Source organism: Gallinula chloropus, assembly GCF_964237585.1.
Source record: "Gallinula chloropus genome assembly, chromosome: 3".
Classification (NCBI taxonomy): domain Eukaryota; kingdom Metazoa; phylum Chordata; class Aves; order Gruiformes; family Rallidae; genus Gallinula; species Gallinula chloropus.
Genome location: NC_140087.1, coordinates 65451442 through 65479008, shown reverse-complemented (window position 1 = coordinate 65479008; position 27567 = coordinate 65451442). Strand labels below are relative to the sequence as shown.

At 43.6% G+C, this 27567-nt stretch overlaps 1 protein-coding gene across 3 annotated transcripts; it reads right to left on the bottom strand.

Annotated features, from left to right (window-relative positions):
- Nucleotides 1-1054: 1054 nt before the first annotated feature.
- On the bottom strand, nt 1055-26924 carry MIA3 (MIA SH3 domain ER export factor 3; the record flags this gene model as incomplete). Of its 3 annotated transcripts, none has more annotated exons than XM_084261712.1 (28): nt 1055-1938; nt 2305-2461; nt 3070-3141; nt 3288-3364; nt 3490-3552; nt 3751-3882; nt 4007-4104; nt 4849-4916; nt 5008-5043; nt 5164-5224; nt 5315-5416; nt 5997-6135; nt 6270-6360; nt 6442-6497; nt 7332-7455; nt 7569-7691; nt 8392-8496; nt 8682-8753; nt 9602-9712; nt 9803-9880; nt 10011-10099; nt 12273-12294; nt 13476-13607; nt 14938-15047; nt 16599-16868; nt 17500-20431; nt 21428-21514; nt 26796-26924. In XM_084261712.1, 28 exons carry the CDS (start codon nt 26922-26924, stop codon nt 1619-1621), a joined length of 5856 nt encoding a protein of 1951 aa, XP_084117838.1. In that variant the 3' UTR covers nt 1055-1618. The 3 variants fall into 3 exon arrangements, with proteins under 3 accessions (XP_084117838.1, XP_084117840.1, XP_084117839.1); XM_084261714.1 differs by having other exon boundaries at nt 1055-1791; XM_084261713.1 differs by lacking the exon at nt 3070-3141.
- Nucleotides 26925-27567: the final 643 nt, after the last annotated feature.

Here is a 27567-nt window from a genome sequence, read left to right as displayed (position 1 = left end):
TAGGCCTCGCAGATCAGGGCCCGGGGGCTGCTGCTTTGAGGAAGGGTCCCTCAATGGCGGCTCCCGCTCCAGAGCCCTTCAGCAACTGAAGAGAGCTTTGTGTTTGTGTTAACTTGTGTCAACAAGTAGAGCTTTGTGTTTAACTGTTGCAAATTAATGGCTGTAGAGCGTGAAACATTTCTAAAGTTGCTTCTACCCCTTGCAGGTCTGTGAAGTGTCTTTAACTGAGGGAGCTCTATTCCCCAACAGTACAAACTCTTGTATTACATTATGTGTTAGTGATGTTCTGGCTTGTCTTTCCTCTAAAAGCTGAAGCTGGCTATTTGTACTGTAACAACCCAGTGTCAGCGTCCCTGACTGCTTGTACTCTGGCAGTAAAGCTGTAATGGCCTTTCAGGAGGGGATTCTGTTATTCCTGCTTGCTTTCCCATTTTCACCCCTCCCCAAGGCTTACTTTTGTGCAGAGCACTTCTGAAAAGCCTTAGTGTCCTGATAAGCAAACGGTCTGGTATGCCAGCCACCACATAGCTCCTCCTGGCATTAAAACTTACCTGCAGAGAGTGCTTTGAGCAGCTGTACACAGGGGCTGTGGTTAGAGCTATCCTGTTCCAAGCAATACACTCTGGTTTATGGAAGACTATCTTTTTTTTTTCTCTTCTTAATATAAGTGGAAAAGGCTATAAAAATACAGCCCTACGTGGCTTAAGAGAATGAATTGTCCTTCACCACAGAGTGAGATTGAAGCTCCCCCTGCTCCTCACTTAATGCTGCAAGTAGGTCATAGAAGCAGAGAGCAATTATGAAATGTTTTAGCTTGTGGAGTCCTGGAGCACTCACCTGCATTTCCCCACAGCTACACCACCAGCTCCTGCGGAGGGTGGCTCTGTCCTCTTGCCCACATGGCTCTGTGTAGTGTTACACCCAGATAATGCAGCAGCAGTGACTCACACAGCAGCAGCACCTCAGCCTTGACTCAATTCCTAACCCTGGGCACAGCTGTGGCATTCTCTCATTCATAAGTTAAAGCAATGGCACTGATACAAAGCTTTCAGGGTTTAGCAAAAGGAATTTTGCTGTTTATTGTAACTCTCCTTTGAATACAGTGTCATTTGTGCTTCTGATCTCTGACCAGACATCACTGTTTATTTTTTTAAAAGGAACAAACCACCTCACAGTCCTCACATAAACCCCCGGCCTACAGTAACTGTAGCTTGATGATATGATGGAGAAGGCAGGTAGGATAGCATTTTACTTAAAAATTATTTCCACAGGAAATGATTTGATTTACATTTTTTACGAAATTAGTTCATTCACCAACTGGTTACAGAGGCTACATTTCATTAAAACTAGCCACACAGGTACTTCCTTCTATTGCACGTTTAGAGTAGGTTCAAGTCCATCACAAAAAGGTTCTTGCAGCCCAAGAGAATGGGTGAGTTTACGGTGATCATAAATGCACAGGTCTGCAGCAACTGGATAAAAAGTCATCCCGCAAAAGCTGAAATATACTGAAATGAGACAAATGGCTTAAAAAGCAAGAACCATTTCCTAAATCCTGACTGCAGGAAGTGTGCCAGTCCGTTCATGCAGCTGCTGACCAGATGCTGCCGTCAGTCAGTCAGGGTTTCTGTGCTGGGGGATGTGTGTAGTCCTTCGGGCCTGGCGGTGGGCCGGGGGGGAAGTCTCTAGGGCCTGAGGGAGGCAGGTCGCTGTTAGGAGAAGGCGTATAGTCTCTTGAACCAGGTGGGGGTAGCCGTGGGCTGGGAGGATAATCTCTCGGGCCAGGAGGACCTAGGGGTCGAAAAGGAGGGTGCCCACGTCCATAGCCTCGCGGCTCTGGAGGAGGTGGCAGCGGACCTGGAGGCAGATCTCTCATTCCTAAGGGTGGGCCAGGTAAGAAATCCCTTGCAGCTGGAGGTGGCAAGGGAGCACCACGCACTGGAAGGAAAGGAGAAGAGAGTTCAGAGATACCTGGCTTTAACCTAAACTGCAAAGCTCCTACCACCTCCTCCTTTTTCTAGAGCAGAAATGAGGTGGGTTAGCATCACACACACACTTCTCAGGCCACAAATCATGTTCTAGGGATTTTTGGGCTGCTGGCTTCCATTTTAAACTAAACAAGGAAAACCACCTTGCCCTGTAGGCAACCTGAGGAATGCCACCTGTCCAAGCTTACTGAGCAGCACAGCCAGCACCCCTAAATATGGGGAGGCCGCGTGCCAGCAGACAGCGGAGCCCAGTTCTGGCCTGGGCTCCCAAGAAGCACAGAGGGAGAAGTTTCAACAGAGGGCAATGCAACCGTACCAAGGGGCACTGGCAGAGGCCGAGGCCCGAAGTGCCCACGGAGAGGAGCTGGTGGCGGTCCATAGCGAACAGGCGGTGGAGGTGGAGGTCCCATCACTGGGGAGGTCATGATGGGCGTCCCCGGGAAAGAAGGCGGGCCTTTGGGATTAGCATTAGCCTGTGGGACATTAGGGTAACACTTCAGTGTGTTTCCTGCATCAGAGAAGTACTGACACTGCTGAACACCACAGCCACTAACCCAAAAGCCACGACGGGGAAGGAGAACACACACCCCAAACCAAGTAGGAAACACAGAAAGTTACCGCATGAACACTGTCCCTTCACCCAGACACTGCCTGTGCTACCCAGAAGCGAGGGCTCTGCGAACCTCCCAAGTGACAAGCCTTCTTCAGCTACAGCCATACTAAAGATAAGTTCAATCTCGCTTTTGAGTGTCCCTGGTGGACACCCCTTTGGTCAAGGGCCTGGCACATTGAATTACATATGGAATTGTGCTTAAATACCACACACATCAGCTCCTTAGGGTTACTGTAGCAGCCACTCCAAAGTGTCTGCCTGCAGTCCTTAACAATGAAGATCTCATTTCCTCAATTCCATAAAACCCAGACAGCAACTGTCCATCATTAGAGAAACCTTTTGAGACAGAGGTATAAGCCCTTGGTTAGTGTCACAGAGCATTTTGTTATTCAGCAGTCCAGCACACCAAGCCTGTTATTTCTCTCCACCAATGCTGAACAACACCATATTCAGCTGCCAAATACTCACTGTAGCTGGTTCAACAGATGAAGGTGAATCAGTAGTTACACAGGGGGCTTCAGGATCTTTGGGAGAGGGTTGCTTTTTGGGGGGTATTTTTGGACAGCAAATAAGGATAGTGACAGGATATAGACAAGACAGAACATGACACAGTTAAAGAAGCAGCAGGAAGTACACAGTGAATCTGGTATTAGAAACGCTTCCTGAAGGCTGGGGGTTCAGCTTACCACTCCATCCATTGCTGTGGAAGGGGAGGAGGTTCTTGGCCCGCTACCAATCAGGGATGCTACAGCAGGCCCAAGATCTGTAAAGAGCACCATCAACACACGTCTTACCATGCTTGGGTACAGAACGTGGGGTTTAAATTACGTGTCTGAAGTGAAAGAGTAACTGAATGAATTGCAGTTGGTTGCAGGCCACATAGCTTACCAGGAACAGACATCCTTCCAAGTAACTCTGGTGGCCTTCGTGGAGCAGGGGGGCCATCTACCACTGTACATTAAGAACAAGAACCCCAGAGATCCTAATCAACACATGCCAGAGTTATTTTTTTTTTTTAATTAATAAAAGACAAACACCACTCATCTGTGTATTAAGAAAGCAAGTATCAATACTCAACACTATCCCTAGAACCTTAGCATTCTTGGGTTGGTAGTATGAAAGAGAGCTCAGAGAAGCTTTGCCACTTACTGAATTCACCTCTTGAGCCCTCCCTCCGAGGGGCAGAAAGCGGCCGACCAGGAACTTCTATCATCTGTGTGGGTGATGGATTTCCTCCACTCACAGGTGATGGGCCAAAAGAGCCATCTCTGCTTAAAGGCCCTATGCCAAAGAAGAAAACACGCTTAATTAACTTTCCTGCAGTTTACCATGGCCTTATTTTTAATTTTGTTTTAGGATATACTGGTTCAAAGACCAAAGGTTTGGGAGAAACAGCAGCATTTACCTCGTCGTGGTGGGACTTGGCGATCAGGTCTGCCTGGAGTGGGCTTTACAATTAATGGTCTTTGAAGCATGATGATTTTCTGGTTTACTTCTATTAATCTAATTTTAAAAAATAAAGGATATTTTGTTCAAATAATACATGTGAGTTATATTTGTTATAATACAACAAGGCAAACTGCATTGTAAAATGTTACAACCTTCACCATGAAGTCTGATTTTAACCATGAAAACAGTTTAATAGTAGTTTAAAACTAGTAACTCAAACATCATAGACTCACAGAATGGTTTTGGTTGGAAGGGACCTCAAAGCCCATCTAGTCCCACCCCCCTGCCATGGGTGACACCCTCCACTAGCCTGGGTTGCCCAAAGCCCCATCCAACCTGGCCTTGAACACTGCCAGGGATGCAGCATCTACAATTTCTCCAGGTAACCTGTGCCAGGGCCTCACCACCCTCACAATTTTTCACTCTTGTCTAATCTAAATCTACTTTCTTTCAGTCTAAACCCATTGCCCCTTGTCCCGTCACTCCAGCCTTTGCAAACAGCCCCTCCCCAGCTTTCCTGTAGCTCCTCTGGGTACTGGAAAGCCGCTATAAGGTCTCCCCAGAGCCTTCTCCGGGCTGGACAAGCCCAACTCTCTTAGCCTGTCTTCACAGAAGAGGTGCTCCAGCCCTCTGATCATCTTCGTGGCCTCCTCTGGAATTGCTTCAACAGCTCAAATATGCACAGCACATTCTGAACAAGCAGGTTAACTAACCACCTTGCACTGTTTGAGCTCCTTCTCTCCCCAGAAACACTCGGCATATTCAAAGAACAATAGAAGTGGTCTGCATTGCGCTTACTTTTGTCTCAGGTTGGCTGCTTCTCTCTTTTCTTCAGCCAGAGCTCTCTCAGCAGAGCGGGCAATCAGCTACAAGGGAAAATTTTGCCAACTGCATTAACTGCGCCAACCCAAAGTCAAATACTAACTATTTGCAGCAGAGGAAGGAGAACGGTCTTACCCAATTGTCGTGTGCCTTTTTCTCATGAGCAGCAATCTAAGAAAAGTAGGGGTTTAGTTTATTTTGGCCAACTACTGGTATGTCCAGTAACTCACAACAGAGCACTGGAATGATGCATTAAGAAGTGACGCAATGACCAGCAAGCAAGAAATTTACCTGGGTTTTGTAAGACCTCTCTGTTTTTTGCAATTCTTCTTCCATATCTCGGATCCTTTGCCTGTACAAAAAGGGGAACGAGAGAGGTTTAATTTAATTTTCTTCAACTGCCAAAATAAAGAAAAGTAACAGTGAAGCAAGGTGAAGTTACTTGTAAGCTTTCACTTCCTCGATGGCTAGCACAGCTTTTTCATCTGCAGCAGACAACTTCTGCTCCTTCTCCTGACGCTCATACTCCTCCTGGGTTAGTTTTCTGTGTAGGAAAAGAAAGCACCATATATTCCACCATCCTACACCTACAACAACTCAAAATCAAGGTACTTCCCTGTAACAGCAGCGACACCAGAACATGTAATACTGTGTGACAACAGAGAACAAAGAGAGGGGTATTTTATATTTTTAAAAAAGATGACACATACTGTGTAACTCCCTAAAAGTTTTAGAAGCACAGAAATACTTCAGAGAGGTCAAGAGGAAGCTTTCCCTGAAAGGTGGGCTATTGTTCACTTCTATTATGGGTTTACTACACCTGGATCCCAGAGTTATGAGGTTAGGCAGTTTTACTACTGAGGTGCTGTATAGCCTCAGTTCCTCTCCTTGTTCCAACCCAGTGCTACACACTTGAACCCCAGAACTTTCAGTTGCTTCTCCACAATTTCAACTTTGCTAGAAAATTGAGCTGAAAACGAGCCTGAATCCTATTTCAAATTTTCCCCACAAAATTGAGATGGTATAACAAATGTTTCAGTAAGTAAATAAATAAACGCAACAACCATTTGGATAGTGCATGTGTCATAATACTGTAAGTTGCATGAGAGTAAGGAAAGGATTACTTCTGGAGTGCCATCTCCTTCTGCTGGTAAAGTTCACCAAGAATCTCCACTTTCTGCTGCAGCATTTTGCATTCATTTTCCAGCTGAGTTTTGGTTGACTGGAGTGAAGAGGAGTCATGTTCTAATTTTTTAATGTGCTCTGTCAAAGAAGCAGAGGTAGGTGTGGAACCTGAGGGCAGTTGCAGTGAGAACCACTACGCTGCTTAAAATGCTCTCTGTTTAAACCATACGCCTCATTTCACCCTAAACACCTCTTTTGCTAAGCCTACCTACCTTCCAGCTCATGCCTGGCTGCTACTTCGTCCGTCAGTTTGGACTGCAGATGGTTTCTGTCTTCTTCAACTATGGATAACATAGTTTTTACCTGAAAAGAGCAGCATACATTTTATGATCTCGGGCATAGCAGTAAAGTGGCTGCATTAATTAGATATCTTGAGCAGCATACCCTGGAGACATCCATCATCTGCTTAATCTGAGCCTTCATCTTCTCACTCTCATTATCTAGAAGAGAAAAATATATTTGTTTTCCTTGTCTCTTAACCCAAATTCCCTGAATTCTGCAGCTGTTCAAAAACAACACTCCCCAAATTTTAATCTGGGATAAATCTCCTTCATTGCATGGTAAAAATAACAGGTGGAGTTTGGGAACAAAACACAGTAACAGTTCCATGACCAACACAACAGAGCTATTATATTTATTCCAAAAAGCATTCAGAAGATTACTTCTTGTCACTTCTAGCCACCGCATTATGCCATTAATGTGGATGCAGTATCTGGGTACAAACATACTATCTGAAAATCAAAACCTGGGAATTTTTAGCCCATATATACTATAATGTGAAGTATTAAAAAATACTTCAAATCCAGAGATGTAGCAAGTGTGCAACATTAGGAATGCAAGCTTCCTGAATAGCTCTGAAAATGTCTTTCAGATTTTAATATGTGATTATGTAGACCAGCAACTTAATTGGAGGAAAGAACAATACTCATTGAAGAAAACATAATAAAATTAAGTGTAGCATAAACAACAAAGCTGGGATTCTCAGCTTTTGGAATGTTCTTAATTGCCAGCCTTTAAATGCCATCTTTAGGCATATCATAAGTTAATGACACAGTTTTAAACACCAATCTAAAAGCAACTACAGGCCTTGTGAACAGTGTCACCCTTCAGTTACGGGGTATTTTGTGGTGTTGGAGGATTAAAGCTGGCAGCACCTTAACCACAGGCAGCTCCAGGCATGAATTCCCCTTGCTCCACCTGTGCCCTGACAGAAACATATTGCCACATCTGCTTCAGCCACTGGACAGATCAGCCAGGAGGTAGGATTACTGCACCTGGCAGCTCTCCGTTGGCCAGGTCCTCTCCTGTGCTCCATTCACGCCCTTCACCATCCTTCTTGGCCTCGGATGCCGAATCCATGTCAAGCTGCTTCAGCTGCATAATGCAGTTAGTTAAAACCTAGTAAGGAAATAAAAGGTTCTCTGGAGGAGAACTGGTCTGTGTTCTGTAATGCATTCCAAAGTACTTTATGATGCAAAACGTCACAGGCAAACTTGTTATAAAGAACCTACTTCGATTTCATTTTCCTTGTAGGCTAGTGCTTCTTCTATGTCTTTCTGAGACTTCTGATAGAGTTTGATCTGCTCACTGAGCTCAGTATGCCTCTCGCTCCAACCTTCAGCTTCTTTTAGCAGCTATGTGAAGCACCAAAGCAAAATGATTATGTACAGGACACATATAATTAAAGTCTATTTTCCTAACAGCTCTGGTAATAACTGATCACCACAGACAAAGGGTAAACTTGACTGTTATTACACTCATCACTTGTCCATTGGTAGAACTGGATTGCTGGGAATCTTTCTGCAATTTACAGTATTTGATATTACAAATTTGACATTGTCTTGGGTAAATATCCCAGTATCAGAACCAAACTGCTCACATACTTCCAATATGAGGAATAGTAATCCAGAGGCAAATCAACTGACATTCCTTAAAGGGCAATCTACTTCATATACAGAGAAAGAAAACAGATATTTACAATTATCTGCAAAAGAACTCTTGCGATAAGTCAGGCCTATAAAGGCCCTCCCAGATTTAGCTTTGCTTCACCTTGAGTTCCTTCAGTAGTGATCCCAATCATGCAGCGACCACCACATCAGCACAGACTTTCTGTCAAGCTGCTGGAACTGGCAAAGCCTTCACAGTGAAGGCATGTGGCTCACCTGCACAAAAAGCCCGTGCAAACAGGCGTGTGGGGTTTAAATTTTATCTTGATAATATGAAATGTGGAATTCTGACATGTTAAGAAAACGGACACATGCTGAAGTTATACTCAAGAAAACCAGGATGTTTTGTACAAAAGAGAGTAAGTTCCCTGGCCTAATGGCAACTTACTTGCTCCTTGCTCTTTTTCAGCCTAGCATTCTCCTCCTGTACATGATGAAGCTCAGATTTTACCTTTTCTTCACTGAGTTTAGCTTCATTAAGGGCTATCTGCACCTACACATAAGGAACAAAAAGACAAATTGTAATGGAGCAAAAGATACGTATTACCTGCTAATGGAAAAGAGGTAAATATGCACAAAACCTGGGATCTGCCAGCCTACCATCTTCTAGTACATCCTAGGTATGAATTTTCCTGATACAAGAACTTGCAACTGATGAGAGTGTAGGTAATGCTTTACCTCTGAGAGCTCTACAGAATGCACACTGATATCCTCCTGAAGTTTCTCCAATGATTTCTGGGTTTCAGAGATCTAGGAAAAAAAGATGAGCAGTGACTTTGCATTAGGCTGGCACATGCCCTAGCCCGAGGAATTATTTTACCTGCATAATTTGGAAGCATAGAAGAGAAGTCAACACACCAACCAATTTCTATTTAAATCAGCCATTTGACTAGCAACAACACAGCACTGCCTTAGCAGCAAAGCAAGGAAGAGAAACATCCATCACACTACAGTTCTCTTCCCCCATGACCCTGCCTGTCTGTGGCTAGGAGAGTTCCCTGTGCACCTGCAGTCTAGAACGAAAGTAACACCTGTTGATGTCATTAGCAACAACCTTTGATCAAAACACTATCAAAAGAACTCAGACCTTACCATTACCAGAGAAAATAAGGCTTAAAGAGAAAAAGAAAACAAATATACCTCTGGACAACAAGAGTGAGAACTAGCTTAGAGATCTTCACACTTACTCTAGAACTAGTTGCTTCCCCTAAGTACAAGAAAAGCCTTGAGCCCATGTTGTTAAAGTACTTCCTGGGTCCAACTAGGAAGTATTAGACTAGCCCGTGATCTGAATACATGTATTTGTGTGTGACAGCACATAACCTCACAAGGCCAACAAGATCTTACAAAAATCCCACAAAAAAACAAAAACCCCACCCCCGAGAACAAGCCCACAACCCAAAACCCAAACAAACCCTACAATCAACAGATTCTCTCCCTTGAGCTCAGGATTAATGTGAAAATTCACTTCAGTACCCTTTCTGAGGTGTCTCATCTTGTTTGTATTACCTCTTATCTGTTTACCCATAAGGTTCTGACCAGCTCTTAAGGCACCGTAAGTTACAGACAATGTAAGACATCAGTGCAATTTCTCTTACCTTGTTCTGTTTTTTCTCATTCTTTTTTCTCTCTGCTTCAAGCATCTTGTGCAGATTTTTTACCTTGTCATCTAGCTGACGATTTGCTTCTTCCAGTTCTTTCACAGTGTCCTAAACAAAAAAAACAAAGTAAGACCATAATCTAAAGTTACTTGATTCACATTTCTGGTTTTGGTGCAGAGAAAGCTAACTGTTTCTTACCTTAAGCCCTGCAGTTTCATCAGAGAGAATGTCTTTTTGTTCTTGGGCCACTTTCACAGATTCCTTTGCTTCCTTTATCTACGCACGGAAACAGAACCGAGGAAGCTGTCAATTTAATATTCAACAAGTACAGAAAATAAAAACATACTGTGTCATTAAACCACTAACAGAAAATTAGGAAGCCAAGGACAAGAACGTAGAACAATACCTTTTGATCATATTGCGACACCTTTTCTAAGATCTCTGTTTTTTCTTGCAGAAGGGTTTTGATCTTTTCAGCAAGTTGCTTTTCAGTCACTAGAAGTAAAAGAAAGCTTACAGTAACTGTGCTTCATATCCGAGGGAAAAAGTAATCAGAGCTATCACTACTACCACTTTAGGGAACATTTTCAAGTAAGGACTAAAATACAAGTCATGATAGTGTCAAATTCCCTGGCCGTCAGCCCTTTCTGCAGGAGCCTAAGCATCTCCAGCTTTCATTTAAAACTGGCTGAAAACAAGATAGTGAGGCATTGAACACCAACACAAAGCATGAGCTTTTGCATCTACTTCACTGTTACACCTACAGCTGGTTACAGAATGTCCAGCAGAGCAGAACATGATGCTGGTTGCTCACAGGTGATATATAGTCAAGGGTGGTCAAGGAATCTCAGACCACTGCTGTGACACTCTGGGAGACGCAACACCTTCACTAACAACCACCTCTTTCTGCTACCTTGAAACTGAATGCTTGGTCAGGAAAGATATTGGGAATGAAAGACCTGAAAAGCCTACTGGGAACAGAAAGGAACTGTCAGCCAGCAGAAGGCATTGGTAAGCCTCCAGGAACTGCACACCACTTTCTAAGCCTCAAAAGGGCTGTGACCAAGCAACAGTTTGTTAGGGATGTGCTTGTTTCTAACCTAAGCAAGTCTCCAAGCAATGCTTAGGATTCAACAGAGGTCATTAACATAATTAAAATTATTTTATTTCAAATTGATTTAAAGAACATGCAAATTGTTCTTTTTCAAGTCCTAAAGCACTCCTGCATTTGAACACCACAAGCCCCGTTGGCCTCACGGCAAACAGGAAGCACTGGTTGTTCCAACCACATCCCATGGGTGCAATGGCAACTGCTACTCCTCCTTCCCTTCCCTTCCCACCTGAGAACTTCTGGGCCAGAGGATCCCCGGCTCATCCTGCTCTGGGAGAGGAGAGCCAAGCAATGACTGCAAGGTACAAGACAGTTCTCAGCAGTTTAAGGGAGGCAGGAATCCCTGTGTCATCTTGGTCTCTTGACATTATTACTGTCGTGAAGAGCAAATAATGTATTTTATCTTCGGCACTTATCTGTCTTCTGAAGCATTTTTGTCACTGTAAATATTCTTCTATTTTGGATAAAGATTTTAATAAACAGCATGGCCTTTATCATGCTTAGAGAATACCTATTTGTTCTTATTTAGTAGTTCCTATAGGGTGTCATATAGAAGAGTATTTGTGGGAAAAACAAAAATATTATTAGATTTACATGTCTCTTTTTTTTTTTTTTTTTAGGGTGGGTTGCTAAATGATTTCTACACCACCAATTTCAATTGTTTTCCCCCTTTAATGACAATAACTGTTTTGCAGTATAGAAGTGACCTTACAGATCATCAATGCTGCATTAACTATGTAGAAGGAAACTTCAATCTAACTACAAGGGATTCAAGGCCAGGTTGGATGGGGCCTTGAGCAGCCTGGTCTAGCGAGATGTGTTGCTGGCCCATGGCAGGGGGTTGGAACTTCATGATCTTTAAGGCCCCTTCCAACCCAAGCCATTCTGATTCTATGATTCTACGATGAAATTAGAGAGGAATGACTGGTAAGAAGCAAGGTTTGTGAGAAAGGAAGAGGCAAGGAGTCCATACGAATACAACTCTCTCACATTTTCATTTTGTATTCAATTATGAATTTCAGTAATCTCCATGCTTTGAATTCTATTTCTTCTCCATTTGGTACACCTTAATTTTACACACTTGAAGCTGGAGAAATGCTCTTGTAACGTGCTAGCCACAGGTCTACATTTAGAAGGTCTCTTTGCAACTGCAGAGCAGTCTGTGTCAGGCTCCCACTCAATCCAAAAAAACAAGAGGAACTAGCTACTGCTTTTTCTGAGAAGCAAAAGCAGATCCACAGCTAGTCAGAAAACCAAAGCAGACACTGCTTCACAACCATCACACCAGCAAACCAAGCAATCGCATTTATTTTGAGCAAGGTGGAGCTTTTCTTTGCCTTTAATTTGCAGGTGCAAGTGGTGTTGTTTCTCATAATGAAAGCATTATCAAAAGCAAAACGGAAATCCTCAGAACCAAGGAAGTATTATCTACTGACCTAGCTTACACCATAACCTTCTACTTGGCATTCTCCATGATGAATACTTGGTCCTCTGAAACAATCTTCAAAACCTTTACATGCCTAAGCACCAATTACATGGAAAAGCAGAGAAACTTACCTTGATACATTCTACTCTTTACCTACAGAAAAGGAAAAACAAAATAATTACCCATAAAAAGCAATAAATAAAAAATTGTATCAATTTTCCCAACAGGAAGAAAAGTTACTTCTTACATGTGGATTAAAGATGCATACAGAAAACACATCTATCACTGCCAACAAGAGTGTTGAATAACACTACAAACAAGCTTAAGCTGTTTTCTAATAAAAGCTCCTAGGCTAATGCCCTGTCCCACAGCCTTAATAAACGTCTGTTTACTCAGTCACTAAAAGGATAGCAGTAACTGCCCACATCCAATTTGCAAGAAAGAAAATGAAGCCATTTTGCATCAGTCATGAACTTGTAAACACAAAAAAACATTTGCCTTCCAGTTCTGATCCTCTTAATACAACATAGGTTTACATGACAGTTGCTCATTTTGAAATTAACACCATTAAACAATTTCAGCAGCTTTATGTTTATGCTTATTTGCACTTGAAACTGACCTAGTTCATTTAATACCAAAACTAAGAAAGGAAAAGAACTACCAACACTGTTACCAATACTATTTAGCTTCAATTTATTTTTGTCAAGCAAAAAGTAAAGCATCCCACAGACTTTCAGAGTATATCATCACTGGAAAGCTATAAAATAAACTGCACTATCTGATTTTTTCTATCAATTCCCAAGGAGATACACTGGTATACTTGAGAGCTTATGATGGTATTTCTCTCACACAGGAAGTTATCCAAGTAAGAAAGAGAAGGACAAACGCAGAGCAAGGGGCAGAGCGGGGAAGGGGCTCTGCAGTGAGAATTAAGATCAGGTGTTTAGGTGTTCTAAATGCAGCACCTACAAACAGCTGGACAATATGACAGGAAAGGATTAAGTGTTTTGGACTTATTCAGCAACAGGCTCAAGCACATGAAAGGCTTCTTACTTCAAACACACTGACCCTTTCCCCAGCCTTCTTGATTTACATCATGTGTCTTTATTCTGTTTTTGAAACTGCCCCTTACTAAAAAAATCCTCAAAGAATAGTTTAAAAAGAAATTCACATTAGCATGAAGAAAATGAAAACTTACTTTAGCTGTAAGCCTAGCAGTTAATTTACACTAACAGTAAAAACGTGAAAGGCTACATCTGCTTTGACCCCAGTGCTGCTGAAACAATTTAACCACTCAAAAAATCAGCAGGCTTGCAAGCACAAAGCATACTCACTGAAAGGCAGGTTCTCCAGAAAATTATAGCAAGCGTGGCAATTCCCACTAAGGCAGTAATAATAACAGGCTCCCATGGAAGTCCATGGAAATCAGCCCCAGGACGAATTTCCTCAGGCAGGGTAGCAACCAACTGAAAACCAACAACATTGACAACTGTGAATATGCTTTTATTAGATACTTGGGCAAAATAAGAATTCTGCCAAATACTTTTTTGTCTCATAAAACCAGAGCACCATCTAAAGCCTTCTCACAGTTTTTCCCGCAAACTCAAAACTGAAAATTACAAAAACCACAAAGCCAGCTTGACTCTCCCATTTCAACTCAAAAGCCTTGGGTATCTGGAAGACACCCGACAGTAGCAATCTGCTGGCAAAGACCAGCCTCGCCAGCAGCAGCTGATGCACACGCTTTGCATTACACGGCACTAGCGGTTACTCAATCTGTTTCCAAACAAACCTATAAAGGTGGGAAAAATACAGGGGAAAACACACCCACCTCCACAAGCAGCTTTACACCTGAACCCTTCATAATGCTCCAGCACAAATGGCTGGGATCTCTTCCCAGTTGTCACCCTGGTCACAGGGCCATGTGTCACATGTCTCGTTATACACCCCACAAAAGGCCAGAGAGCACCAACAGCCTCAAAAGGTGCGAGCACCTGGTTTCATCTGGGCAGCTGATAGGCACAGCACGGCACTTGGGAAAGAAACTGTCCGATCCGCACCAAAACTGACGCCTTCTCCCCTGCCACAGCGGGCGGAACTGAATCACAGAATCATAGGGGTTGGAAGGGACCTCGAGAGATCATCGTGAGATTAAAAAGAGGGAGGGGCGCGGCTCCCCCCCCCCTCCACAGCAGAGCCCACCCTAGGGAGGAGCCGGTGCTTTCGCAGGCACCCTCTGCCCCCAAGGCGAAAGGCCAGGCAGCGATCCCTGCCCGCCCCGGCAGACGCCTCCGCTCCCCCTGGCTTGCTCCACACCGCGGGGCGGGGGCAAGGAAGGACAGCACCTTCGCGAGGGGCGCAGGCAGGTGTACGCCGGGGAGACCGCCTCTCAGGGACCGGGACCGACACCCGCCTCGCTCGGGGAGCCGAGTCCCCCGGTTCGCACTCGGCGATACCACTCTGGCGCTCGTAAGCGCCGGCCGTTAACGGCTGCCAACGGCCTGCGACGCGGGGGGCCGGCCTCGCCCGGCGAACGCACACCCCGCTGAGCCTCCCTTCCCCTCCCCTCCCCTCCCCTCCCGCACCTGCCGCAGCCTTTGCACCGGGGGCTCCACGAGGCGCGCGGCGCCGCCGGCTGGGTCCATGGCGGCGCAAGCCAACTTCCAGGCACACGTCAGCCCTAGTGACCCTCCTCCCCTCCCCCCCCCCCCCCCCCCCGTTTCCGACAGCTCCGCGCGCGCGTCATCGCCGCGCGCCGCCGCCCGCATGCGCGCTCGCCCCGTCCCCGCCACTTACCCGCCGCAGAAGCTCCCGAGCGGCGGGCGCCGCTTGGCCGAAGACTCCCGGTGAGGCGGCACCCGCCTCGGCTTCGCGTCCTACCGGCTGCCCGGCGCCGTCGTCGGGGCCTGGAGGGAGAGAGATGTTAGCTCCCGGAGCGGCCGCGCCAGCCGTGGCCAGCAGGGCCTGCTGCCGGGAGGACCACAACGAGGGTCCCCGTTCTGCCCGCCCGCCGCGGTTTCTGTGGCCTCCTGGCGAGATTTCAGACTGCGGGCCCGTTTTCTCCGGAGCGCTAACGAAACAGGCAAAAGCCCTTCGAAAGCAGAGTCATATTCCGCAGGCCGCTTGAGGCAAGGCACCACAGAAGGGGGCCCTTTGCTAAGCCTGCCTCACACAGCGCATACGGCTTTAACAGCAAGCCAGCAACAAGAATAGCACACGCACGCTGTTTGATTCTGAGCTGGTAAACCCAGATCTGAGGTCTAGGTTAACCTAGATCTGCACTGCTAGCACAGCACGAGCTTTAAGACACCTTTCTTTCTCCCCAATCTGAAGCCTTATGCCTCCTTTCACTGCTACTGTTGCCGTAAATTCAGATTGGCAGATTGAAATCTGCCTGGCCTCTTGTTACATTGTGCAACAGTTTCTGCAACACACAGCTCTACAAGCATCTGCCCTGTTTCTTCCCGGCACTTCTAGTAGCCTTCAGTTCCCAGCAAACAGCATTCAAACACCATCAACCTCAAGTTACCATGAAGGAATGGAAGATGGTCTAAAATACAACTGAACACCCAACTGCTTAGCCACATAAGTAATCCACCTGCCACTTAGAAGTCAGCCGGTAACTTTAAATGCAACCTAGAGTTTCCCTCAGTACTTTTAAGCAGCTCCAAAGTGCTTGGCTATGGGGATGGTCCAGTACCTCAGTAGCCTACAGAAGCTAAGCAGAATGTGCCTGAATTTTGTCTAAATGCTCATTGAAGCCAGATTTATTAAGCGTAATCAGAGGTGAATGCAGAACAGCAAAGCTGAGCTTAGTACAGATAATGGACTCAAAAGTAGTCTCATGCCAAAACAGAGCTGGGAAGATAATGGTAACAGGCTCCCTCCTTGGCATAACAATGAATCGGCACACTCACTCCAAAGAGAGAAGGCTTCAGCATAACAGTCAAACATTTCTATTACTCCAATTAACAACTTAGCCAGAAATTATCAAACTGTTTAAAGAAAGCTGCACTCTGTCTTTCCTGGAAAGTAACACAGGCCAGAGTCACCGGTTAAAAACAGCATGAGGAGAAAGCACATGATTCTATAGCCTGATGGTTGGAATGTCAGTCCCCCTGCAAGGAGGCTGATGGTATGCTTCCAGTGACTTCTGCTCTTAATCCACTACTATCCTGAGACACTCCACCAGCCCAAGCACAGAACTCTGACACTTAGATGCGAGGTTTTCTTACTTCTGAAGTGCAAAAAGGTTGCAGAAGAGCCCCTCTGCTGTGATAAGCAGTAGCAACACAATATTGCCACTATAGGGACAGCCACGGATTAGTGAAAGCCATTAGGACTGAAGCAACACAATGAAAATACTAGTGGAAAACCTTGGTATTTACCCAAACCTCATTCAAACATGCTCCTCTTTAAAAGCAAAAGAGCAAAATAAACCAATTCTAAAAGGTTACCTGAGGCAGTATCTTCCCTGGCACTCTGTCCTGAAACAATTGACTCAAAGGAAGTATCTTCCAGCAGCGATCCTCTTTCACTTTCATACCCTTCTTCAAATTCTGTATTATCTGGTAAGTTTGCCTCTTCATGCTCAGGTGGAACATTAACAGCTCTCTCCTCCTCCATAGGCTGTTGTGGCCTTTCATCTTCAAGCTGCTGAAATTTCTGATCGCTATCATGAATGGCATTTGCATTTCTGATGTCATATTCAGCCTCTTTTGCACCATCTGTGACAGACAGGGAGACATGCATTAAGCCCTGAGCTGATCTGTATTTATTACCTGTAGCTGCCCTCAGTGAAATACTACATTAAAAAAGCATCAAGAAAGCTCTGTCAAACACTTCCATGAATGCAGGCAAAAACGTGATGATAGGAACACCCACGATTTTAGGTACACAGATTTAGTGCCTGAACTTTGCATTAATCACTGGATCTCTCCTAATTAGGTGCTAGCTAGTTAAGGAAAAAAAAGACTCCTCTAAATACTCCTGAAAATCCATCACATTATTATATGTGAATCCCTACTTCTTGAGAGGGGGAAGCATAGAAGTGTCCTGAATGGCTCCTTCTAGCTGTACTCAGATGCACAGATCCCACTTACTTTACACAGAACCTGGCCCATAAGAACAGACATGCTGAGCTCAATGTTTTCTCTAAGGCTTTGTCCCTGGAACATGCATCACAATGTGAAGAAAAAAAAAAAAAAAGCAAGCATTAAAAATAAGCAAAATCCCAGCAGACTCCAGAGCCCCCTTCTTAAAAGCTCTGTTCTTAAAGCTACTCTAGGTTACATAGCGTTGTGTGGGATAGGGGTTTACTTCCATTTCATCTATTTATTAACTGGTTTTACATCCTACCTTGAGTATGCAGCTGAGCATCTTCCTGTTCTGGAATAGATGCAAGTGGGACACTCTCGCTGTCAGATGAGTATTTACTCCTTAAAGAATATATTAACTCTTGAATATCATCCATCAGCATGCTCTCCTCATCATACAAATCCATCTCTTTCACCACCTCCTCTTTGTTTTCTGCCACTCGGGAATCCAGAACTTTGCCTACAATGTCCATAATCCTTGATTCTGAAAGCTCGAGTATCTGGTCCAAAGCTTTCCCTTTGTCTTCGTTATTATGGCTTGCCTTCCAAGCAAGCTCCATCTCCACCTGCATGTCGTGAAACATGGCTTCTATTCTGAACACATGGTGAAGCCCAAGGTACTTCTGTAGGCGTATTACACGCTTATCATCAAGAAAATCCCTTATTATTGTGAGCCGTTTCACAGACTCACTGAAGTCCGTAACAGTGTCATTTGTGGCTTCTGAGCTGTCAGCAGGGCTGGGAAAATGTGCAGATTGCCAGTGGTCATTTCTGGTATGCTCTGAATTTTGCATCTCTTTGGAGTCTTTCTGTGGAACACCCTCTGGGAGATGATCTTCCCTTTGGTTTAAGTCATTGCTGTCCTCTGTGTCAGGAGAGTGGAAGTTATGTTCTTTGACAGTTGGTGGTTCCTCAGCTTCTGAAGATTCATCATCATGTTCTATGACATGTTCCATCTCACCCAAGAAAGCATTTTCACTCCCTGGTGCATCAATTTCTTTGTTCCCAGTCTCGCTTGTATCTTGTGCGCTGACTGGCTTTTTAGCCTCCTTAGAGAATGAATTTGTTTCCTGTCCTGTTTTGTAAGTAGGATTTGCAGTTCCCAAACCAGCTTTGCTTAGTACTTCTAATTCAGGGTTTGCACTTTTAACATTTAGTGTATCACCCTGTACATTTGCAGCCCTTGCCTGCGACAGCTCAGCACTTGCAGCATTCTCATCCTCCAGAAGCTCTTCCTCTGCTTGTTTCAGGTCAGGGTCATCTTTTGCATCTGGCTCTTCAGATGGCAGTTCTGGTCTTGGTGTTCTTTCTTTAGCTAAATTTGTTCCAAGATTTCTGTCTGAATCTGCATCCTCAGTACGAGCAGTTCCTTGTTGAGTAAGATTGTCTGTGTTGGTATTCTGTGTAGTGCTTTTTGATTTTTCTTCAGGGGAATTTTTCTCAATGCTTCCTTCAAATTCTGTCATCTTGCCAAGGTTTATTGAAAGCTCTTCTTTCACACCCACCTCTGAATACTCAGTCTCATTTTCCCATGGGCTAGGTAGCGCCACAGTTCCTCTGAGGCTTTGGTCTCCCTCTCCTACAGGGATTTCTTTCACATGTCTTTTTTCTATTTCATGTTCTGTGTTAAGAGAGGTGGGTTTTTGATTTTCATGATCAGTCTCCCCTGTTTGTTTCAAATGTTCTTTATGTCTTAGTAGTCCTTTCTCCATAGCAGGCTTTCCATGCTCGAATTTTTCTTTCAAGAGGTCATCATCTTCTATGCCACTCTGAGACGCATTTTTTACCTCTTCTGATGGTTTGGCTGGAACATTAACAGAAGGCTTGTTCTCAGCTCTTCCATTATCCTCTGTTTTCTCCCATAACTTACTGGGCTTTATATCACTTTCCAAGTCCTTTTCCAAGGCACCATCCTCAAACTTTTTCTCATATTTCTCTATTTGAGCAAGCTGCACTCTTTCTGAAATTTTGTCAGTATCACTGACATGGGGTTTTAAAGCATTTTGTTTGTTATTAATAAGTGATTTGGACTCCAGATCATCTCCTGAACTAGGCAAAACGTGAGGATCAGGCACTGTATTCTTCTGCTCTTCAGTACGTGACTCAGTTCCATCAGCTGCGACCAGCTCTTCAAACGGCTCAGATTTGTTTGCTTTTTCTTCTGAACCTAGATCACCTGTACCTACAGGTTGCTTTCTAGGGAGTTCTTCGGACAGATCATCAGGTTGAGTTGTTGGTAGTGCTTCTCTTTTGCTAATTAGCATCTCCTTATCGTGTTTCTCTTTTGTTTGTTTAGATTCAGACCTGTCCACACTTACACTGTCATCTGACTTCTTGTTTTTAATGAAGGCATCCTGAAGAATTAATGCATCCAAATTGTCTCTTTGGTTATTTAGCTCTGTAGCACCCTTTGCATCTTCACCAGGTTCATGATTTAGTGACTCGATGTCATTGTTTTCATCATCTTCTAAATGTGCTGGCAATTTGTCTTCTTCCTCTGCCATAAAAGAGAGCAAAGGGATTTCTTCGGACTGATCTGCAAAGTCTGGCTCCTCCTCTGTATCATGAGCATCAATGCTCAAATCTTCATTAAAATCATCTTCTAGTGATGTAACGAGGTGAGTCATTTCATCATCTGATACAACAGCATCAGCAGTTGAGCCAAATTGTGTTTTCAAGTTCACAGAGAGCTCTCTGTTTAAAAGCGTGTAGGCATTGACTTCTTCATTCTCTTTGTCAAGTTGGCTGGTTTCACCCTGAGGAATACTAGTGTTTTTGGTATTTTCACTTTCTAGCCCTTTTAGTTTACCATGTAGCATTCCTTTCAAGTGCTCGTGTGCAATGTGATCTCCCTGAGAGTTTTTTTCATGACTACTGACACTAGAGTCTCCCTCAGTATTTTCAGTTCCTTCTCTAACAGAACTGCCAGCTTCCTCTGTCATGGTGAAGACTTCCTTGTCATCGTTGTCTTCTGTGCTTAGCTCATCTGTCTCCAAGGCATCAAATGGCTTTACTGTATCAAGCTGTTCAATCTCTTCATCCCTTTTGATTCCTTCAGCTGGTCTTGTCCTGGGATCACTTGATGCAGTTTCCCCTTCATTTGCTGGTGTGTCTCGCAATGATTTCAGAAGCTCGTCCACATTATAGTTATCAAAATCATCCCTTCCGCCATCAAAGCAAACGAAGTCTGTTTCCTGAAAACACACACCGATATGTAATCACAAATACTATTGGCTTTATTGCAGAGATGAGACAAAAACCATTTGGGTGGTTAAAGAGAGATGTGGCAGCAAAGTATATTATATGTTATACTAATTGTGCAGAATTAACCCCTTGAGTCCTTAACCAAAACTGGCTGAAATCAGTAGAAGTTTTGCCAAACGACTCTTAAAAACCCAAATAAAACAGCTTATGGCTTAGTCCCGTCAAAGCTCTCCTAGCGAGGAGCAAACTGGAAGTCCACAACAGAGCTGACAAAAGTATACTTTACTCATCACTTACATCCTGAATTAAGGACAAGTCTATTGCTGAATGCTAGCGAGAAGCAAACATCCCAAAACATGTCACCATCTCTTTGGGCTGGTCTCTCCTGAATTGAGGAAGTCCTCCAAGCAGGAGCTGCCTGACACACAACTTCTGAAAAATAAACAGTGGCAGGAGCCACCGAACACCATTTCATAAGGGTCTGACACTGCATCCACAAGCAGGCTTTACTCCCACAAACTCTGCTACTGGCTGTCAGTGCATGAAAGCCACTGATGTATGCAAGGCTCAAAGCCTGATACACTTAGCCCTCTGAATCTAGAGTTGGTCCTTTGTTTGTTCCTCATAGCACTTCAAACTCAGAAAGTTTGCGAAAAGAAACAGTTGTGAATACCTACCGAACAGCCAACGCATGGGCCAGCTAGCAGCATTTCTAGAGCTCAGGTCAAACAGATTTTGTTAGAAGAAAACCACAATATTCAAGAAAATAAAGATCAGTGGACACATTTTGGGCTGATGCTTACACATCTGTCGGCATACATACCTGCACAGGCATTCCACCCCACAACACACACATGCATCCCTGCCCATTTTTATCCACTTACTAAAGATCCCTGACATTCCCATTCTTCTCCTCAGGCATTTCATTGACTGCTGAGGTAAGGAACAGTGAGAAGCTCAATTTAAAATTAAAAAGTAAGACTTACCTCTGTTGGTAGTTCTAGCTCCTCATTGGAATAGTTATGATTTATTTCAAGTAAATCCTTTGGGAAATATCCAAAATCACTTCCAACCTGCCAGAAAACAAACACAAGCAAACAAAAAACAGTAAAAAAGTTTCCAGAACTATGTGACTATGTTAAAACCCTAATTAAAACCCTGATTACAGACACCAGCAACAAACAGGTCAAACTCAAGTATTTCTAACTGAAGTTTAACACAGTGAATAAAAGATTAGCAACACCTTGTTTATGCAAGATCTTTCACCTAGATTTTACACTTAGATTTCACAACACCCTTGTGAAGTTGGTAAGTTTTACTGTTTGTGTTTTAAAGCCTGAGTTACAACAAATTATTTAGAGAGTCAGAAGTGAAGCTCAGGCATTCTGGCTCACGTGTGCTCACTGCTATTGTGCGCTCCCACTGGTGCCACACGTGCCTCCAGTAATTTCTCAAGCAGTAAACAAAAGAATCTTTGACTAATAGGATTTACATCCACACACAATATCACAGCCTGATATATGCTCACTTTGTAGCTTAAGGAAAAAATAATAAATTCTTAAAGTAGATTTTAGGAAAATGAAAAATTGTAGCCTAGGTAGTAAATGATTTTAAAGCCTGCATGGAAAATACACCCCATCTGCAAACACACTGTTGCTCTTCAGTGACTAATACAAGCAAGGATCAGTTGCAGATGGCTATTCCCAAGCAAGACAGCACGCTAAACCAAGGCAAACACTGGAAGACAAGAATCTCTTATCACTAACCAGATAAGATCTACACAGAGAGTTCTGACAACTGCTGTCAAGAAGCCAATATTAATAGCATGTTATCACTGCACAGATTAGATAATCAGGTAATTAGAGCCTGGTGGACACACCTAGAAAGGTACAGAGTTCCTAGAAGACCAAAGTATCCAGGAGGAAAAAAAATATAAGCTTTTTGTCATTTTGTCAATATTTTGTTACAGGATGAAGATGACAATTGCAAATTTTCCTGAAAAGTTAATTTGGCAAGAACACTCAGTTAAAGATCAAATCAAAAAGGAAGGTGGTTATGTTAAAACAATTATGGCTATATAGATTATGCATTTCGTTACATTGCTATCACTGAAACAGGCTCACCTGACCTGAGATTTTTTGGATTTACAGTGGCATAAAAAAAATCAAAAAATTGTATCCAGTGAACAATATGTACTAATACCTGTTGTTGTTATACAAGCAAAGTAAGCATTGATACATTAAGGGCCTGCCTTTTTTTAAAAAAACAACCAAAACTGAACCCCACCTGTTTCTCATCCAGATCTTACCATCCATAGCTGAAATCCCTAAAGTTAGTTTTACATATATAAATAAAGCAAATCTATTACCTCCTACCTTTTCTAAACAGAGAGAGATATTCTTTGATAGAAAAGACTTAAGGTATGTGGGTTTATTATTGGTAATGGGAAATTAAACAAGTCAAATGAAAAGATTGTCCTTGTGCTGCAGCTTTATTCTAAATTGGCCTGCTTCTCTCTATGAGCTTCTATTTGAGGCTTAAATGATCATTCTGATAACAAAAGTCAAAGCTTCAATGTAGCCTCCTTACAGACCAATATCCATGACTACCATTATAATTAAGCATCACAATTTGAAACTCATTTAATGTAATCCAAGCTGCTGACCATACAAGTCCTCTGCAGTGACCCAGTTTCCCACTTATGTGGTTTATGAGCCATATGGGAACAGCATGCCCAAAATTTCATCTGCTCCTCTCCCTACAAGTCCTCTCTTGTAAGAGAAAAAAATGCCCTATTGTGCAAATAAAGGAAACAGTCTTCATTCTCTGCAGGCTTGATAGAGGAAAGGCATTAGAATGCCAAGTAAATAAGGGAGGGGAAAAAAAAAAAGCACATCCTTCCTTTCTGTTCCCCTCCCAGCTAAAATGCCGTGGGTGCATGAGATGCATGGCTATGTGCACAGCATCTGTGCCCACGTGTGACAGCCAGCTGCAGTGATTCACTGACCACCACCAACAAGAAACCAGCCTCTCGCACCACCCACCTCAGTGACAGAAAACAGCTGTGAACCAAGATGTTCAACTGGTTTTCAATCTTAAAGCCCACATCCCTGAAGCACGGGCATTGCAGGTAACAAAACTGTAGATCTGTCAAAGAAGGGTGTTGGTTTGATGTGCCCTTTCTGAATGATGATGTTGTAGAGAAATCACAGAAACAACAGGAGCAAATTCCCTGATCCTCTGGGTCCTCCAGGCATATTCCACCTTCCTGTCTTACCTTACATTTACCCCTCATGTCTTCCTTTCTGCTACCCTATGTATAGGATTTGAAAACAAAAGAGTAACCACCCACCCACCCAAAAAAACCCATGATCTGCAGCCAAATCCATTTCTTGTAACAGGAGGTCAGAAAGAGGTTTGTCAACATGAATTAAAGGAATAAAGTTCAGACCCTTGCTGCAAGATAAAACAACAATCTTCCACAGCAAGACTTTCAAGTGTCTTGTTAAAAAGCAGCAGCAGCTTTTACTTAAATTATCTGAAGTAATTTTGGAGTTCTGGACCCTGCCAATGATGAGGGCATAGTGCAGGAGAAACGCACAGGAGGAAAGCCTACATAACACAGCCTGGCAGCACATACTATGCAAGGTGGATGCTGAAGAAGAGATCAGTTTTTGAGCGAGACAGGGTATATTGGAAAACAAGAGCACCAGACGTGCTTCACCTTTCAGCTTTGGGGGAAAAAAAAAAAATGAAGTGTTTTCCTGAACAGAGGTATTTGTTAAATTCATAACATACAATCACTAATAAATAATGGCCATAGCATATTGTCCAAGCCTTTAGCTTTACTTTATTAATGAAGGTTAGGCAGCTCTGCTAAAACCAGACTGCCATATAACATATAGAAAATATATTATACCTGGGTTCCAAAATTTTTTCACATACAAAATACTCACTGAGCTCAGAGAGAGTTCTGAAAGCAATAAAGTAAACAAGACTGGGGTTATAAGGGATTTTGTTTAAAATACAGCATGTTTGTTTGCACAAGGAAAAAAAAAATCAACAATGGCTTGAAAAGGGCAGAGCAAATTATAACAGCAAAAGCAAATACCACCCAGACCAAACTGCCACAGGTATTTCAGCCCTGGTGAAAGTCTCCTTTCTTACCAGATAATCTCCTTCAGGTCAGAAATACTATTGTATTCTTCACAGCTCCTCAAAATCAATTTCAGGATTAGAGCCTGTATTTACAACTCATTTGAAATAAGCCCCAGGTTGCAGCAGTCAGGGTTTCTCACCCACACATTGCCGTAACCTCCGTACCCATCTACACATCAGAATGTCAGTTATCCCTTAATTTCATCGTTTCCATTATGCCCTAATAATTTCCCCAAAAGCTTTGGGGAATGGAAATAGACAGTAGAGTAGACACATGAGCACAAATGACACACAGGAGCACACAAACTCATGCAATGAGATCCCAAAAGGGCTGCAGCAGAAGGTAACATGCCTTCCACTGGAATTTGTTTGATCTCAGACCTCACTGGGTAGCCTGGTTTTAATTAGCAAGCAACAGCCTCCCCCTAGCTCCAAGTCTGCACACAGCAGGCACAGCTGGCCAGCGTTAATCAAGCTGCCCAGCCGAATCTGGCACGGGAAGTCAAATCTGGCATGGGAAGTTGCGCAGCGTGAGAGACTCCCAGCACTATCTGCAAGTCAGGGACAGGGTCAGACATGACAGCACTCCCCTGCTCAACACATAGGGGTAAATGTCTCTGACACCGCTGCACCATTTGCAAACTGGTTATTGCAGTATTACTGTTAATGCAACAACACTCAATCAAACCGGGGAGAAAAAGTATATAAGGACTATAGCCACCAACCAAAAGGAATAGCCTGTCATCACTGCCCTGAAAGGACCATAGAAAATAGTGTAACACAATTTAAAAATGACAACAACTAAAAATGGAGCTTTACAGTTCTTTTACACCTGCACACTTCAGCCTCTTCTCAAACTCAAAGTAAAACATCCTTTTTAACTTGATGACAAACCTAACTGTAGCATGAACTTCCTATCAGTGAATAAACTGAATATTAACTCAGGAATTACCTTAAACCTGCTGTCTGATCTTGCAGCCTGCATTACACCTTGTTAGAAGATGCAAAACCTGCCCCATGTTGCTTCTCTGTGTCTCAAGAACTGGCAGCCCTGGAAACCTGTGCTGGCTAATTAACAAGGTTATTTATGGTACAGTACATGTCAGAAGGGAATTACCAGCATGATACAATTATAAACTTGTCTTTAACCACATGCTTCAGTTTTCTGCTCTCTTCTGTATCATTCTAATTGGATTCTGCTCCTTCTGAGAGCTTGCCTGTCCACACCCAGCCTGAACAGGTTAGAGAAAGTGATACATCCTGCTTTTCACTAAACCACTAGTCACACAGTCAACACCCAGGTGTGGCTTCCAGCAGCACAGACCACCACTGCAGGCAACTGTCTACCCCTTGTAGAAGACCAGAGTAAGGGAGGAGGCTGAAGTGATTCACACACAAAAAAGCATGTAGGGGACAATAGGAACTAGGTCTGAACAATCTCCACACTGCCAGCATTTTCAAGGGAAATCCACAAAAACTGCTTTTCCTCCATTGTATATCAGTTCTGCTTCTGGCAGGCAAACAAGGTGTTTATTGTGAAAGCCAAACAAGTATGGGGACCCTCCTTTCCCATTGACCCTCTCTTGGTTGCCCAAAGACTATAAGGACTCAAACAAGGCCACTACAGGGCAAGCTGCTACAACATGTAACTAAAACTGAAAGGCAGATCTTTAAAAACATCAAATTAACATTAATTCTTTTTTAGTTTTACTACTTTCTCCTCCCTCCCCCGCAACTCCACATACATCTTAAATAAAAACAGGGAAGATGGCAGCCAAATATTAGGAAGAGAAACATGATTAAAACACAGATCTGGAATGATTTTTGGCAGGATTATGCAGAGCACAGGATGAGACCACATCAAGGCTAAGCACAGGCTTAAGCCTTCATAGACGGAAAGGGAGGCTCACGGGCCACCACTTACAGTGCTGCAGTGGGAAGTTTTTAACACAACGGCAGTTTTCTAACAGTTTGTAGCACATACTAGCATTGCTCATTTTTCACAGCACTTAATGCCTTAGGTTTGCTCAAACTACGTCTCATTTCAAATAGGTCTCAAGATAAAATGGCATTCATTACACTATTTTGCTATGTTCAAATCCTAAGTGCTCTCCTATGAAGCAAACTGAAGAAAACAGTATTACTGACAGAAAGCACCAAGAAAAGCAAACAAAACAAATGCTTTACAGTACTTACACTTCCAGCCCAGAGCTCAGTTGATTTTCCTATTAGTTTGTAATATACATACACTGCTTCTCCCTTCTTAAAATTTACAAAGCGGCAGTCTGGACCGTTAAAATCCTGCATCGCCTTCCCTCGGCACATTAACACTGCATGAAGAACATAAAAAACAGAGTATTAATTTAAAAATAATAACAGCAGACTTTCACGAAAGGGGTCTTTGCTGACCGAAGTAAGACCTCCCTGCACACACACCAGTTTCCTAATTTCTAGATTGGTTCAAGAGAGGAGAGCAAAGTATAACTAAAAAACTAGATTTAAAAAAAAAAAAAAATAACGCAAGCTCGCTGATGAAGGCAAGCTCGAGGATTACATTTCAGAAGTATGCTATAAAGCTAATTATTAGCATTAAATTAAGCAGGCTGAAAGATCACATCTGTGTCCTAGCGAATCGGCACACAACCACCACCTCCAGAGCAGGGTTATTAGAGAGAAGGCGAGTTTTTGGGGGGGACCCAACAACACACCCAGAACAACAGCCCCAGTTTCCGTGCCAGATCCAGGGGGACTTTGGGAAATAACCCCGCCAGGCATGCGGCGTTTGCATCTTTTCCCGTAACAAACTCTCGGGGTTGGGGGACGGCCTCCAGGCCGTGCCGAGCTGGGGGGACCGCCCGCTCCCCGACGGGCACCCCCGGGCCAAGGTTCCCCACCACCCCCAGCCCCCGACCTCTACCCCCGCCTCCCCGACTCACTGCTGCACTCGGTGTCGGCGCAGCGCTTGCGC